The sequence below is a fragment of the Apodemus sylvaticus genome, chromosome 19 (assembly GCF_947179515.1).
Source record: "Apodemus sylvaticus chromosome 19, mApoSyl1.1, whole genome shotgun sequence".
Lineage (NCBI taxonomy): Eukaryota > Metazoa > Chordata > Mammalia > Rodentia > Muridae > Apodemus > Apodemus sylvaticus.
The window spans coordinates 11,034,520-11,051,822 of record NC_067490.1 but is presented as its reverse complement, the minus strand read 5'-3'; the positions used below and the strand labels follow the sequence as shown (position 1 = coordinate 11,051,822).

Genomic DNA, 17,303 nt, shown 5'->3' with positions numbered 1-17,303 from the left:
GTCAAGTTGACAACCAGGAAGAGCCACTACAAGGGCCCAGTCTATTATGGATAAAACTGTGCCTGATGGACTGGGACCTAGAAGCATAAGATGAATTAAACCCTTCCCTTCCCCAGGTTGCTTTTGGTCAGAGTTGTTTTGTCATAGCAACAGAAAAGCAAGGACACATACACATCTTGGGTTTGTTCACATCAGCACATACAGCACCAGCATCCATCTTTCCTACAATATGGTTGATATACACATTCACATCCATCTGCTTGCAAACGCCAGCAGCCACACAGTGCAGACAGTCTAACATCTAGCTGCATATGCATGCTAACACCCTCATGCATATCCACACCAACCCCTGCACATTCCCATATGCCCTTGAATACACTCACGTACACACACACTATTCAATTCACCCATACGTACATCTAACCCATGAACTGTACGAATAAACACTCACACATAGATACCCATGGCCAAACCCATTCTTGCTTGCTTCCACCCCACCCTCTCTTCTACCTCTCTGAGCAAAGCCCACTTCTGGGGAGGACCAGGCTTTATGCTGGACCTCACACATGACTTCTCCTCCCCCACATCCCTGAGAGCCAGGCCCGATATGAAGAGTCACTAAGCCAGAGTTCCATGGGGCCTCTTCCAGAAAGGCCACACACTCTGAGGGACATACAGGGTCACCTGGATGGTCACTAGGCAAGCCTTGGCCCAAGTTGGACATTGAGCTCAAGTTGGCTTGATGCCCTAGCCTGAACTTTGCCCCTCTAGGCCTCCTGGGATCCTCAGCACGTGCCCCTCCGACAGGGATCGTGAGCATTTTGGAGAGCTTGTCCTGGAGAGCACCCCTGGATTCACCAGCTCCCATTGCACTGCCCTTGGTTAATGAGAAGCTAGCTGTGAAGTGGTATAAAGGCCCCAGGGCCATCAGAGAGCTGTTACTCTGTGTCCCTCTACAACCTCTTGAGAGGAGCCTCTGGACTCAGGTGCTGGCCATGTCCCAGTTGGTGGAATGTGTCCCCAACTTCTCAGAGGGGAACAACCAGGAGGTGAGGCTCCTGCCTACAGGGCTGTGTGGGTGCTTTGGTCCCAGGAAGGGAGTGAGTTTGGTGCGGGGGAAGGTTGCCTTCCCAGAACAGGCAGAGGCACGGCCTATGGGATCGCTCCCAGGAGTCATTTCTGTCAGCTCTGGAACATTCCATGGGTGGTGGGGACTCTGGAGGAATGGCAGTGGGCCTGGGGATTTTGGAGTGCTCCTGGTGGGGGCCAGGTGACTCCTTTGACCGAAATATTCCTACCTGAAAATGAAGCACCTTGACTATAGATGCAGAGGGCGGAAATCACAGGAAAGGTCATTCCCACATCCTGCCTCACCCCTGAAGCCTTGAGAGGCAGGCACTATTACCAGCCTCCTTATGTGATGGGGAGACTGAGGCACAGAGTAGTCCTTAGGAGGCTTTGAGCCTCTAGGGGTTTTGACCTCTAGGGGATCTGAGCTCATCTGGCTTTTTCATATTAGCAGACAGTCCCTCCCTGGCCATTTCCACCAGAAGGATGCGACTCCATCCACCCTCTCTGAGTATCTGGGTGTTGGCAGCAGGTCCATTATTATTATTTTTCCTGGGCCAACCTGAGCCTGGGGTGGTCATAGCCACTGCCATGGGAGGACTTCCTTGTTGTACCATGTAGATTCTTGGACTGAATGAAGGTCAGCTCTTTGGAGGACCAGTCAACCTACCTTCTTGAGATCACACGTGGGTTTACAGCCTTTCCCAGTGGGGACTGAGGCGTGGTGTTGGGCCTCCATCTCCAGGTGATTGATGCCATCTCTCGAGCCATCTCCCAGACCCCAGGCTGTGTGCTGTTGGACGTCGATGCCGGACCCTCCACCAACCGCACGGTCTACACGTTCGTGGGGCAGCCGGAACGTGTGGTCGAGGGAGCCCTCAATGCGGCGCGTACGGCCTCTCAGCTCATTGACATGAGCAAGCACAAGGGTGAGGCAGCTCAGGCTGAGCTTGTGCCACGGTGCTGTGGTTGAGGGGGCACGCCCAGGGCATGGACATGCGGTGTAAGTCAAGTGTGGCCTTGGTGCCCAGTCCCAGGAACAGGTTGGGGGAGGAAGGTAGGGAGATGGCTCTAGGCTGTGGAGATCAGCTGCCCTCTAGAGTGGGAACCTCTCTCTCTTTGGATCCAGTGGGCTGATGATAATCCACAGGGGCTCACTCATCCCAAGGTCTTGACTCGACTAAGGCCTGGGGGAGCCGGAAGAGAGCTCTTCTCTGGGAAGCAAACTTGTCAACTGCCTCTAAACCAAACACAATGGCGGGGGTGGGCAGGGCCAAAGGTTAGTGGACACTCAGAGTTTGGCAAAAGGCTGTGGCCTCTGTCTGTTCTCTGGGAGCTGTTTTCAGAGGTCACAGGAAGGAGTAGATATCAGGGTTGCCAAGGTTAAGAGGCGCCAGGCACAGTATCCTGGATATGGTGTGGCTGCTCTGCTGCCAGGGAAGGCAGGAGCACGCCAAGGCCAGATACTTTCTGCCTGGCAAGATCTCACTAAGGGCCTTGGTTTTGTGCTTTTTGTTTTAAGGAATGCTGGTGGTTCTATCCCTTTGGCACTACACAGTTTTCTAATATGTGTTAATGATACGTGATGCCCTGGTTCCTAGTGCCAAAGGTTCATCTTAATGTATATACCTGGAAACCCATGCATTTGTGTGTGTGTGTGTATATATATGTATATGTATATATATATACACACACATATATATATATAAAACACATAATAGCTTATATATTATATAATATATTTATATATTATATGTCATTATATATTATATATATTTTATATATAAATTATATGTATTATATATATACTTTATTTATATTTCATATATTATATATAATATATATATGGCACTTGACGTCCATAAACAGCCCATCCTCTGCAAGTCCATCTTTGTTGTTCCTTAGGCATTCATTCTATCTTTGCTCAAATTGTTAAAGGATGGTGATTTGTTTTCTGGTTTTTGTATTTGAGTCTAATGTACATTCTAACATGATAGAGGCCATGCATTATTGTGTAGCCACAGTTTTCTGAAAAGTTGATATTTTAGGAATTGTATTTCAGATCTTATATAAAACTTGTTTCTAAATTTCAAAGCAATATATATTTATAATATATATATATTTATTATATATATCCAGCTTCCTCAAGCCCTAATCCTTCTCCATGCCTTTAAGCACCTTCTCTTGCTAGCCATAGCAACAAGGATTGTCCCCATGTACTGTGGCATCCCTGATAGGCTGCCCTGGGAGAAGTCGCTACTGCCGACCACTTGAGGCTGGCTGCTCTCTGTGGTCGCTGTGGACAGCTATAAGGATGACAGCCGCCCCCTCTTCTGCAGGAGAGCACCCCCGGATGGGTGCCCTGGACGTGTGCCCCTTCATCCCGGTGAGGGGTGTCAGCATGGAGGAGTGCGTGCTCTGTGCCAAGGCATTTGGGCAGCGGCTGGCAGAGGAGCTTAATGTACCAGGTGAGCGTCCTGGGAGGATCAACTTTGGCACGCTTCTGGGTTCCAGTCTGCACAGCTCTGGTTCTATGCGCTGGATGCCTTTTAAGAATGCAGATCATGCCTAGCACGGTGGTGCGCACATACCTTTAACTCCAGTGCTAAGGAGGGAGACTGAGGCAAGCAGATCTCCATGAGTTCAAGGCCAGCTTGCTCCATAGTTTCAGGATAGCCTGGGCTACATGGAGATACCCTATCTCCACAAAACAAAATAAAACAAAGCAAAAAGAATGCAGATTATTACCAAGAAAGAAGCCTCATTACCAGCCCCGGTTTCTTAGATAAGGAAACAAATACCAGACGGAGTCACAACAAGTCCCATGGACAGCATGTTCCATCTGCTTGTTGGACGTTGTCTGACCACGTGATGAAGCCGATTAGCTTGCTGAGCGCGGAGATGAAGAAACCCACGCCTTGTAAAGCAGAAAGAATTTGGGGGCTGGGGGCATGGCTCAGTGGTTTCAGCCTTTGTCACTCAAGTGCTAGGACTGGAGGTCAGAGTTCCAGGAACCTCCCAAGTGCCAGATGGGTGTGGTGACCCACTCGTAGAATAATCTAGTAAACAAGACAAGCCATACCAGGGTGAGAGAGCCATCTCAGTGAACAGAGCTGGAGGATGATCAAGGATGATTCCTGACATCAACCTTGGGTCTCTACATATGCACGCTTGTATACGAGTCTACACCAAGGCAGGATTAGGCCTACACAGGGGCACACTATACATATGTGAAAATGTGTTTGGGGATTCGATTTAAAATGAACTAGATCAAGAAAATGATACGGGACAAACTAGACACAGACTGCATACCACAGCATTGTGGGGAGACAACAGGGTAGGCAGTCCATTCGGCAGCATGGGGGCTGGAGGTGGGATCCAGTCAGGCCCTGTTGCTGCCGTAAACACAACCTAACATCTGAGGCCAGGACCCACCTGTCCAGCAAGCTCAGTCTTTTCTACTCGGAGGACAGGGTGATCACACAGTCAAAAACCAGGTTTTTTGTTTTTGTTTTTCGAGACAGGGTTTCTCTGTGTAGCCCTGGCTGTCCAAGGTCACTCTGTAGACCAGGCTGACCTTGAATTCAGAAATCTGCCTGCCTCTGCTTCCCAAGTGCTGGGATTAAGGGCGTGTGACACCACTGCCCAGCCAAAAACCATTTTTAAACAGAAACCTGAGAATATTCCATCAGCTCTCCCCACACATCCCACCCTAACTCCCATAAGTACGGGCTCTTCGGCGAGACACTGGTTTTGGGTGGGTGGGAGGCATCCGCATTGCAACACCCATTCCGAGAGTATGGACAAGGCAGGGCTCCCTAGTGCGTAGAGCCAAGGAAGATCTACCCCCAGCTGAAGCTGGAAGGAGCCACCTTGCCCGGGTCCCCGTGGGATTGAGAGAGTACAGGATTCTACCCAGCTAAGCACCTGACCTGTTGGGTTTCTTTGCAGTGTATCTCTATGGTGAGGCAGCTCAGACGCCCAGTCGTCAGACCCTGCCAGCCATCCGGGCTGGAGAGTATGAGGCCCTGCCCGAGAAGGTGCTCCCCTACACATGTGGCTGGGGAGGTGCTTCCCTATACATGTAGCTGGGGTCTGAGAGGGTGCCATTTCCCCAACCCTGGGGAGAGTGGGTAGGTATGGGCCCCTCCTCCTCACCCCCGGGTGAATGTTTCCACAGCTCACACAGGCTGAGTGGATGCCTGACTTTGGTCCTAGCTCCTTTGTCCCCAGTTGGGGCGCCACTGTCACAGGTGCACGGAAGTTCCTCATCGCATTCAATATCAACCTGCTAAGCACCAAGGAACAGGCCCACCGTATTGCTCTCAACCTGAGGGAGCAGGGCCGAGGGAAAGACCAGGTGGGTAGTTTCCAGTTTGCCCTCTCATTCCCCCAGGGATCTTCCTCAGAAGCCCCTAGGGAGATTTGTTCACCTTAGTGCCAAAGCCCTGTGGGAGTGGGAGTGTGTGTGTGTGTGTGTGGGGGGTCGCAGGATCTGAGTTCACTGTTTGAACTTGAGGAGCCCCTTAACCAATATTTATTTGTTGTACGTGTTTGGCCTGCGTGTGTGGCAGAAAGTGCGCTGGGTCCCTTGAGCCTTGAGTTTGTGAGCCATCATGGGGATGCCGGGAATCCAGCCTCTAGAAAAGCATCAAGTGATCTTAAGCACTGAGCCATCTCTCTGGCCTCAGCAGCTCTTGTTTGTAGCAGACATTTCCACAGAAGCAGACAGGGTCAGGCTTCCGTGTAGACAGCTGCCTAGCAGTCCTGGAAGTCTTCACATCTCCATGTCCTTTTAGACACAATGAGTTATCCACCAGACCCTGCCCCACCCCCACCCGAGACACAATGCCTCTGTAAACCTTCAGCTTCCTCACCAGGTCTGCAACGAACTCATCAGTTAGCTTGGGCATCACCTGTCAGTCAGACACAGGTGACACAGATATACCTGGTGGAAGGTGGAGGGATCCCCTTCTTCTCATCTGTTCCAACCTCTGATCTTCCCAGGTGTGGGGGTGGGGGTGGGGGTGAGGGGCTCCAGGAGCCTGCCTTCCTGCAGCAGCATCTATCTGTAAGCACAGTGTGAGGAATAGTGACCTTAGTGACCCTCCTTTCTTCCAAAGGCGAGGTCAGAGTTCCTGCCTTAGGTCATCAAAGAGAGTGGGTCAGAGTGACTGATGTAGCGAGCGGGCGGGAGATGGACCATAGCGGAGTGGAGACTTGTGGTGACCTCCTTCATCACCATCCCTGGGTCTCTAGAACATGATGTGGTCAGAGATCGGCACCAAGCCTGGCCTTTGGGGCCTCGGTTTTCATGTGGTAGGAAGGTAGAAAGAGCAGGGAGAGTCACAGTGCCAACCTAGCTACCTGGGGTCACCTCGTCTGACTCCTCTGGCTAAGGGACACAAATATAAGAGGCTCCCAGAGCCAGGCTATATGAAAGCCAGGCAGGGAGCAGCCGGAGATGAGATTCTTAACCCAGGCCTGGGGATGCCTCTCTTTGTAGCCAGGACGTCTGAAAAAGGTTCAGGGCATCGGTTGGTACCTGGAAGAGAAGAACCTGGCTCAGGTGTCCACAAACCTCCTGGACTTCGAGGTCACAGCTCTGCACACAGTGTATGAGGAGGCCCGCAGAGATGCTCAGGTGGGTAAGAGCACGTGTCCCACACCCCTCTGACATTCAGAAACCCTGGGCGCTGACTTGGCTGCCTCTGTCTCCCAGGAGCTGAATCTCCCAGTGGTGGGCTCGCAGCTGGTGGGCCTGGTGCCTCTGAAGGCCTTACTGGATGCCGCAGCCTTCTACTGTGACAAGGAGAAGCTGTTTGTTCTGGAGGAGGAGCACCGGATACGGCTGGTGGGCTGTGCTCGTTTTGGGAGTTGTGGAGGGAGATGTCAAGGGAGGCCTGGAGGCTGTAGGAGCTGCTCCAGGAGCAAATTGTATAGTTCCAGAAGGGCCAGCCCAAATCCCAAACCCGCACAAGTGTGTGAGTGTGTTTGTGTGTGTGTGTGTGTCTGTGTGCATGTCTGTGTGTGTGTGTGTAAGACATAAAGACAGAAGACAACCAGGCAGTGGTGGTGCACACCTTTAATTCCAGCACTTGGGAGGCAGAGGCAGGCAGATTTCTGAGTTTGAGGCCAGCCTGCTCTACAAAGTGAGTTCCAGGACAGCCAAGGCTACACTGAGAAACCGTGTCTCGAAAAACCAAAAAAAAAAAAAAAAAAAAAAAAAAAAAAAAAAAAAAAAAGGGAGAGACAGAAGACCGTCTCAGGTGCCATTTCTAAGGTGCTGTCCACCTTTGTTTGGAGACATGGTCTCTCACTGACCTGGAAACCACAAAGTAGGCCAGGTCTCCTGTCTCCACTTCTTTGGCACTGGAATTGCAAATAATGTCCTTGCCACCATAACAGGCTTTTACATTTTTCTCTCTTTCTTTGTGACTTGGACTGTATAAATGTTACGTTCTCTGCCTTCTTAAATCCCAGGCCGGCTGCTCCTGTGAGGAGCCGTGTCTGCTCCCAGCCCTCCCCAGCAGGTTCCTTACACCCCTATACCTGACAGTTGTACATAGGTCCCAGGCATATAGTTCCTCTGGTCCCATCTACGAAGGACTGTCTTCAAGGGCTAGTACTAATATCTACTAATCTACAACACCTTCGCTCAATTCACTGAACCTGGGATGTGCTGGGGGGGGGGGCGCTGTATTTCCAGGGATATTCTTTTATCTCCCCATCCTTTCATGAAAAGTATTCCCTACTGATTGATACTTCTGTGTCCCAACTATCGGGTGATATCCTTTACCCATCTCCATAACCGCCTTTGGGGTGTACTTGGCTGGTGTCCTTCAAGTGTGTGTCCCCATTCCTGCTTTTAGAACATGAGGCATGCTAACACTGTTGTATAGCTTCATACGATGAGGGCTGAATGGTCTTTGTTGAAATGAACTCTAATCTTTTTTTCTTTTTTAAAGATTTATTTATTTATCATATGTAAGTACACTATAGTTGTCTTCAGACACACTAGAAGAGGGCATCAGATCTCATTACAGATGGTTTTGAGCCACCATGTGGTTGTTGCGATTTGAACTCAGGACCTTTGGAAGAACAGTCAGTGCTCTTAACCGCTGAGCCATCTCGAAAGCCTATGAATTTTTATCTTTTTTCCCCTTTTTTTCAACTTATTTTATTTTATTTTTGAATTTTAACTTTATGTTGAGGTAAATCAAGGCTGTCCCTGACTGTGAGAATCTGTTAGATTCTGAAAGAGTTAGATTCTTTATTTTAATGCAATTTCTATTTATTATTAATCATTTTATTCAATTACATTTCAAATGATATCCCCCTTCCTGGTTACCCCTCCACAACTCCCCCATCCCATTCCCTCTTCCCTCCTCCCCTTTGCCTCTATGAGAGTGCTCCTCCACCCACTCACCCACTCCTGCCTCACCCCTCCCTCTCCGGATAGATATGAAGAAGAGTTAGATTCTTATCCCAAGAAGAGGGTTTAGTTGGCCCCTTTCTCTCCCTTGTTTTCCCTGGGAACATAGGGTGTTCCCGTGTGCACCTCAACCTGTCCGGAAGCGAACTGGTTAGGTTCCTGGGAAGAGAGGGTGGGCAAAACTTGTCAGGTAAACCTAAGCCAAGCAGTGGGCTAAGGCAGGATATCCACTCCCCAGGTGGTGAACAGGCTGGGCCTGGATTCCCTGGCGCCCTTTGACCCAAAGGAGCGGATCATCGAGTGAGGCCTCACGTCTCCTCCCCAAGTCCTCCTCTCTGTTCTCTTCTTGCCCCTTCTTAACTTGCTTTACCCGTCTTCCCTCATCTTCTACTTCGCCCACATCTTCACAGCTCTCGACCCCATACCTTAAGCCTGATGCCTGATCCTGCCCCGCCCCGCCCCGCCCCGCCCACCATCTGCTTCAGGCCCGCCCACTTCTGGCCTGCCCACTTCTCTCTCCTGGCTCTTAGCTCGGGGTTGGGGGTTGGGGGTAAGAGTGTCTCTCTCCCCTTCTTTAAGCCTCTCCCACTGGGTAGGTACCTGGTTCCCGATAGTGGGCCAGAACAGAGCCTGCTGGACACATCACTGCGCGCTTTTGTTCGGGAGGTGGGAGCCCGTTCGGCTGCCCCAGGAGGAGGCTCTGTAGCAGCCGCTGTTGCAGCTCTGGTGAGCTCATGAGGGAGGAGCTATAGAAGGCAGGACCCGGGATGGGGTGGAGCGTGGGGGGGCAGAGTAGGAGATCCTGGAGGGTGGGAATCAGGGTGGGGGTCTCCGTAGTGGGGGACCCTATAGGTTGAGACTCTACAGTTCATCTCCCTGCACTTGGGGTTCCTCTCTGGAGGACAGGGCAGTCCCTTGGCCAGGACTCCCCAAGTCCCCACCCCCTACACTTTTCCCTTTACCAGGGCGCAGCCCTGGCTTCTATGGTGGGCCAGATGACCTATGGACGGCGCCAGTTTGACCACCTGGATTCCACAATGCGACGTCTGATCCCACCCTTCCACGCAGCCTCTGCCCAGCTGACTTCATTGGTGGACGCTGATGCCCGGGCGTTTGCTGCCTGTTTGGTAAGTGAGCAGAACTCCCAGGCCTAGGCTTGCTAGCCACAGTCGCCTGCAAATCTGCAGCCAGAGGCCAGGGGAGGCCATGACACTGAGGAGGTGTCATGATCAGCCTCTATCCCAGAAGCCCCTGCTTCCTGCAGGCTTGAGGGTCCAGTCCTGGAGAGCATGGACATTGTCCTAGGGAAGGAAGCTTTGGAAGGCAGGACTTCAGAATGGGGAACCCTGGAATTGGGGATCCTGGAGGGATACAGGCTGGTAATGTTTAGTGTACAGGATTCTCACAGGCTGGCCAGTCAGAATCTTGGCTTCAAGGCCCGTGATGTGTGAGAGTTAGACCCTAGATTCTAAGATCTGCAGGAAGGAAGCCTACTGTCTGTAGATCATCTGGTCCACCATGGAGGCTGGCACTGTACTCTGATAAGGAGCAAGCCTCAGGGGCTGCTCCACCACCTGTCCTGACCCCCTTGGAGATTAGAGCCTTAGACTGTTAAGAATCCCTCAGCCAGCTGGGCAGTGGTGGCTCACGCCTTTAATCCCAGCACTTGGGAGGCAGAGGCAGGCGGATTTCTGAGTTTGAGACCAGGCTGGTCTACAGAGTGAGTTCCAGGACAGCCAGGGCTATACAGAGAAACCCTGTCTTGAAAAAACCAAAACCAAAACCAAAACAAACAAACAAAAGAATCCCTCAGCCTTATGGGTAACAGGAAACATAGGGGAGTTTTGAGGTGGAAAACCCATCTTGAGAGATAATTACAGGCTGTGAGTGGATTAGAGATCATGTTGAGGATTCAGGGCCCGACTCTGAAAAGATGAAAGAGATACTTAGAGAGATACATACATACATATATATATATATATATATATATATATATATATATATATATATAGGCAGGCAGACAGAGATACAGAGTCAGAGACACAGACATAAAGAGACACAGAGACTGCCACACATAGTGATAGACACACAGAGACAGAGATGTACATAAACAGAGACACTGAGAGGCAGAGGTAGAGACAGATAAGAACGGAGACAGAGAGAGATGAAGACACACAAATACACAGACAGACAAAGACCCACAGAGACAGACACAGGCGGACACACAGCCACAGGCAGAGATGTAAACACACAGAGGGAGACTTAAAGAGAAATTTAAGTTTAGATGTAATATTAGAAATTCGGAGATAACCCTCATGATACAAATTAAAAAAATAAGAAACAAGATGAATACTGAAAAAAAGTCAACTATTAAAGCTAGATGAAAGTTGATTGAAAGCCAGAAAACATCAAAAGCATAGGAGAAGACGTAAAATAATATGAAATGAAGTTTGTGTAAATCCCTCGTGTGCAGCAAGAAGATGGATTTTTTTTTTTTGGGAAATAAATAAACAAACAAGGAAAGAGCCACACGTATGGAAGAAACTTCTAGAAACAAAATGCTAGATAGGTATACTTTTCTCATCGAAACTGAAACAGTTAAAAAGAAAACATAATACAACTCAGAATAAGTTAGGAAACAGAAACTGACTAGGCGGGCTGTCGGAGGAAGGTCACAGCAGACAAGAGGCTGGATCGAGTACCACATTCACCACACAGGAGGAGAGGTGTGTGCTGTGACATAGTGACAAGCTAACTGGGGACACCAAAGTTAGCCTCCGCTTAGCCTCCGCTGTCAGTCACGGTTGACAGAAGGGTCACTGATGACTTTCTGGTGATCTGTGTAAACAGACCAACAATGGCTGCACCCTCTAGTGAGCTGCCTCCATCCTGTCCTGCCCTGTAAGATGGAATGGTACTGTGGGAGGCTTGGATTCACAGCATTTGTCACATACATAATCCCTTCGTGGTGAAGGTCTCAGGGTTTCAGTACCAGCATCACTCCTGTGGATGACAAAGTTGTTTGTATTATTTGAATTTGGAATTTGCACCAGGAGAGCCTGGTACTGTGGACGAATGCTGGGAAGAATTTGGGGGTCTTTAAGGGCTCTTTTCCTAGAAACGAGGTTCCCAGAGAAGCCACACAGCCATCTCCTCCAGGCAGCCATGGGGGCTTAGGATACCTGGAACCTGATACCCAGGCCCACAAGTCACAGACACCATCAGAAACATCATCCCCAAAGAATGCATCCTTGCCTTTGGCCTGCAGCACATGATGCCCGTCAGTGGGAGATGCCCCTGCTGTAGGCTGTGGATAAATGTTTCGCATGAGGCCCTCGGCTGGCAGAGCTGCCGTTCCAGCCAGGCCAGGGGACACAGCCCCTCATGGCTGCTCACTGTGTGTGTGTTGATCTTTTTTCCCCCATAGGAGGCAATAAAGCTACCCAAGAACACGCCTGAGGAGAGGGACAGGTGAACACACAGCGTGGGCCAGGCCATCCCTGCTGGACCCTCTGGGCCATGGCTCTCAGTGTCTAAGGAGCCGGCACAGAATGGATTCTGTCCCCAACTCACACATCTCTGCCTGGGTTCTAGGCGTGCACGCGCTCTGCAGGAGGGGCTGAGACAGGCGGTCGCTGTACCACTGAAACTGGCTGAGACTGTGTCCCAGCTGTGGCCAGCGCTGCAGGAGCTGGCCCGATGCGGGAACCTGTCCTGCTTGTCTGACCTGCAGGTATGATGGAGCCACAGAAGCTCAGGACGGTGTTCACAGTCTTGCTCAATGTCTAGTTATAGACGGAGCACTCTTATCCCTGCATCCTGAGGAATACCCGGGGCAGTCCGAGGAAGCAGACATCACTCAACCGTGTCCGGTGTGGGGGATGGGACAAAACAGAGCCGTACACAATGACTCCTGTAGCTAACCCAGAAACCCTAGAGTATGCAGTGTATATCAGCATTGAGTCCTGAGGCCCCAGAGAAGTGACCCTCTAACCCGCTCTAGAGAAGTGGCTCTAGTTTGCTGGCAGACAGCTCCTCAGGACAACTTTAGAGGGCTTGACAGCAGCCTGGATTTTGGCGTACTTCAGACCTTCGCAGTGTCCTCAAGTCTCCAGCAGCTGTATCTTCAGATTAGTAGAGGATTCCTTCAGCAGGGTCAGGTTTCAGGCCACAGTGACCATGGTAGCCTGATTTCTGCGGGTAGGGTCCAGTCTGTTGGTATGGAGAATGTGGGTCTGCATGGAGTCCTTGCCTGTAGGGCAACCCATAGGAGGGGCCAGCTCGCTCAGCCTTGACACGAGGGGTGACTTTCAAGGGGTACAGAGGTATGGCCGGTCCAGCACCAGCTCCTTTCTCTGGTATCTCTTCAGGTGGCAGCCAAAGCCTTGGAGACAGGTGTGTTTGGTGCATACTTCAATGTGCTCATCAACCTGAAGGATGTGACAGATGATGTGTTTAAAGAGAAGGTGGGCAGACATGATGCAGGGCCCCACCCAGGGATCTTCCATGTCCTTGTCTACTGTGGGCAGGGTTGACTCTTACTAGTCACCCGAAGCAACAGGCTCTTTCTATTTACCTGTCTGTCTGTCTGTCTGTCTATCTATCTGTCTGTCTGTCTATCTATCTGTCTATCTATCTATCCATCTATCTATCTATCTATCTATCTATCTATCTATCTATCTATCTATCCACCTACCTACCTACCTATTTACCTATTTACCCATTTACCTATCTATCTATCTATCTATCTATCTATCTATCTATCTATCTATCTATCTGTCTGTCTGTCTGTCTGTCTGTCTGTCTGTCTGTCTGTCTATCTATCTATCTATCTATCTATCCACCTACCTACCTACCTATTTACCTATTTACCCATTTACCCATTTATCTATCTATCTATCTATCTATCTATCTATCTATCTATCTATCTATCTATCCAGGGGCCAGGGGCCTGCTGGCATACTTAGATATTTTCCTTCCCCTGGGTCCATTGGTTAGGAGTTGTTAGGTAGCACCCCAATGCCCACACCACATTCCCTATTCTAATGTACAACAGACAGCTTGGGTACTCCAGGCTGGGGACTAGAAAAACAATGGCTTTTTAAAAAAAAATTATTTAATGTTATTAGTACACTGTAGTTGACTTCAGATACACCAGAAGAAGGCATCAGATCCTATTACAGATGGTTGTGAGCCACCTTGTGGTTGCTGGGAATTGAACTCTGGTCCACTGGAAAAGCAGTCAGTGCTCTTAACCACTGAGCCATCTCTCCAGCACCCAAAAAACGACTTTGAGAAATGAACTGAACCTCATTCATCATTCATAATAGCCACATGACTATTTTATTGTAGTATTGAGGTAAATTCCATGGAGCGTACAAATTGCAGTTTTAAAGTATACAACGCAGTGGAGTTTTTGCACATCTGTAATAGTATGCAGCCATCACTCTAGCAAGTTCCAGGGCCATTTCTGTCACCTTGAAAGAAGTCCCTGTCGATCAGCAGACACAACTGTTCCCTAGCCCATTATTAAGCATCTGTCTCATTGATATTTCGAAAATGCCTTTTTAAGGGCTTCAGTTCTTATATGGGATGCTAGCAGTTGGATATCTTTTGGGTCCAGCCCCTCCCTGATTGACTTTAGACAGTATGAACCATGTGATTCCTGCCCCTTTGGGTCTTATGGGCACAGCTCTACCCTCTGCACTCTGGGGAGAATCAAAAAACAGATGGCAGTCTGTTGAGGGTCAATGGTTGTGGCTGTCCCCAAAACTCCCACCCACCCTGAGAAATCCAGGAGTAGCTGTCCAAGATGTCCCTAGTCACTGTGAGGTGGTTATGGGGCAGTGGGAGACTGGGAGTTTTCTGTCAGGAGAAGCAAGCATGGAAGTTTAGGGTGACATATCCCTCTATGTCTGCTAGACACGCCATCGAGTCTCCAGCCTTCTGCAGGAAGCCAAGACGCAGGCTGCCCTGGTGCTGGGTAGCCTAGAAGCCCGGAAGGAGTGAAGAGATGGCTCCCAGTGAATGGTCCAACTTCCAGTATTCCTTACCTATCTTAAGGGGCCTAAGCCTTGCTTGGGGGGATGGGAGGGAAGCCTCAACCAGGACATCAGCAGGCTCAGGTTGGGGCTCCACTCACAGCTGTCTACGTAGGATCAGAAGACACAACAGTGGTGGTTTGGGGTAGGGTACGGTAGGGCCCGATTGGGGGTGGTATCCTGACACCCTCTTTTATCTATGGCTTCTAGTAAATTCTGAACACAAATCTGCCTGGTGTGCTTGGGCTTGGGGGCCATGGTCAAGGACTGAGACTGTGATCAGGAGCACAGACAGGGAACCCCTTGATCTGCGAGTAATGGGTTAGAAGCCCCAGTCCCAGCGTTCCCAGATATAGGATTTATGGAGGATGCATCCAGCCATAGTATATATACTCTGAGCACTGGATTTCTTGCTGTTGTCTTAGGATTACCATTACTGTGATGAAACACCATGACCCCTCCCCCCCCAAGAAAAGCAATTTGGGGAGGAAAGGGTTTATTTGCCTTACATTTCCATATTGCTGTTCATCATTAAAGGAAGACAGGGCAGGAACCTGGAGGCAGGAGCTGATGCAGAGGCCATGGAGGACTGCTGCTTACTGGCTTGCTTCTTATAGCTTGCTTAGCCTGCGTTCTTATAAAATCCAGGACCACTGGCCCAGGGCTGGCCCCACCCACAAAGGGCTGGCTCTTCCCCCATCAATCACTAATTAAGAAAACATCTTATGGCCAGATCTTAGGGAGGAGTTTTCTCAATTGAGGTTCCCTCCTTTCAGATGTCTCTAGTTTGTGTGTCAAGTTGACATAAGACCAGTCAGCGCAGCCATGTAGCACGGAACAGAGACTATAGTGCTTCTCCCCTCCCACTGGAGGGGCGTCTGGCTCCTGAGGACTGTGAGGGAATTCTCTTCCTTCACCAGTCTACACCTACCTTCCACATCACCTTCAAGGGGGCACACCCATCCTCCGTCCTCAGATGTCCTGGTCATCACTTCCTTTTCCTCCCTTTCCCAAGTACGGTTGTGCTCGTTAACATGGGCTATAAAAAGAAAACAGTGAGTGGCACATTCTTCTAAGCGAGGCCGGGAATCTCAATGCCTTTTAAAGACAGATGGGCTATCTGGAAATTTAAGTCATTTGTTTCTGGGAAAGGGGACGCCATTAACCAGGGGAAGCAACATGGATGGACATTTCACGTGTGCTGCATGTAAAGGGGTGGAATCCTTCAGGGCAGGAAGTTTCTACAAATTAGACTGCACCTAACAAGGCGCTTGGAAGAGCTGGGCTAGTTCTGGTGAGGGGCCCTGGTCAGTTTGGGTATATATATAAAAAAAATGCCCGTGCTTCTTCTGGGGACAGGACAAAGATGACCACTGTGACTCAATGGGTTTGTTTGCTCCCTGCTGCCCCCCCCCCCCAAGAGCATTTGCTTAAGCAACTCTCAGGCTCATTCTCTGTCCTTCACAGCAGCAACTTGGGTCTCAGAGGACGTGTGTGTGTGTGTGTGTATGTTTGGTGTGTGTGTAGTGTGTGGTGTGTGTATGTGTGTGTGTGTATGTATGTCTGTGTGTATGTGTGTGTGTATGTATGTCTGTGTGTATGTGTGTGTATGTATTGTCTGTGTGTATGTGTGTATGTTTGTGTGTATGTGTGTGTATGTATGTGTGTGTGTTTGTGTGTATGTGTATGTGCATGTGTGTGTGTATGTATGTGTGTGTGTTTGTGTGTATGTGTGTGTGTATGTGCATGTATGTGAGTGTATGTATGTATGTGTGTGTATGTTTGTGTATATGCGTATGTGTGTGTGTATGTGTGTAAATCTTGAGTCCTCAAACTCACACCTATAGGATGAAGGGTACAGGACCCTAGCTTTGGAAGGGCTAGACTGAAAAAGGCCGATGTGGTACCACCACAGGGGGATTGCTCCTTTCCAGAGCTTAGGATTCCATAGAACTTGAGTGGTAAAGGTCATTGGCTCAGAGCTTTGCGGGGAAGCCTTCCGCAGTCACTATGCAGAACTGGTGCTAATCCTAGGCAGGTGTCCTGGGTTATCTAAGAAAGCTGACTGGGCACGAGCCAGAGGGAGCCAGTCAGGAAGCAGCCTCTGTGGCTTCTGCTTCAGTTTCTGCCTGCGCTCCCGTTCCAACTTCCCTGGATGACGGATTACGACATGGAAGTGTAAGCCAAGCATGTTTTTATCCTTCCAGAATTGCTTTATGTCCATGTCTCATCAGAGGAAAGAAAACTAACTAGAATAGGGCCTATCATGACCCCAAAGCAGGGTGGGAGATTGGCTGTCCACGCTGTGGTGGAGAGAAGTCTAGCACAGGAAAGCCAGGATCCTGGGAGCATCTGAAAATGCTCTTGTGTGCATCTGGGGGGTGGGTAGGGACTGGCTACTACCTGTTCTCTTACTGCACGTGTTCTTGAACTCATGACCTAAGCTAGTATCATAGAGGCCCATACGCAAGGGGACATTGGAAGGACCACAACAAGAGGTTCTCTTGGGGGTGGGGATATGAGAGACGATGTTGGTGAGGGGAAGGTGGGAGTGGATCCTGGTGAGGGAAAGAAGTGAGAGGATTCTGATGAGGGGAATGGGGTCGGGGGAACTTAGTAAGGGGCGGTACTGAGGGAAAGGCAGTGACTGGAAAGCCATGATTGGCAGATGCTGAGGGGAAGGAAGGGAGTTGAGGGAAAGTGATGGTTAGGGGAAGGGCGTGAAGAGAAATTGGTAGAGGGATGGTAAGAACATGGAG

The 17,303-nt window shown here is 49.9% G+C and overlaps 1 protein-coding gene across 1 annotated transcript; it reads left to right on the top strand.

Moving 5' to 3' along the window:
* The first annotated feature begins 995 nt into the window (after window positions 1-995).
* On the top strand, window positions 996-14,821 carry Ftcd (formimidoyltransferase cyclodeaminase). The gene is made up of 14 exons (XM_052164311.1): window positions 996-1,049; window positions 1,814-1,997; window positions 3,408-3,536; window positions 5,020-5,108; window positions 5,249-5,428; window positions 6,575-6,712; window positions 6,791-6,922; window positions 8,742-8,803; window positions 9,100-9,229; window positions 9,469-9,630; window positions 11,931-11,974; window positions 12,098-12,236; window positions 12,874-12,969; window positions 14,426-14,821. The coding sequence occupies exons 1-14, from the start codon at window positions 996-998 to the stop codon at window positions 14,510-14,512; spliced, it is 1,626 nt and encodes a 541-aa protein (XP_052020271.1). The 3' UTR covers window positions 14,513-14,821.
* The last annotated feature ends 2,482 nt before the right edge of the window (window positions 14,822-17,303 follow it).

Excerpts from the sequence above, each read along its gene's own strand:
- Ftcd (XM_052164311.1), top strand. The coding sequence starts at position 996 with ATGTCCCAGTTGGTGGAATGTGTCCCCAACTTCTCAGAGGGGAACAAC. Across the intron at positions 6,713-6,790 it reads AGGCCCGCAGAGATGCTCAG|GAGCTGAATCTCCCAGTGGT; the intron begins GTGGGTAAGAGC and ends TCTGTCTCCCAG. Across the intron at positions 11,975-12,097 it reads ACGCCTGAGGAGAGGGACAG|GCGTGCACGCGCTCTGCAGG; the intron begins GTGAACACACAG and ends CCTGGGTTCTAG.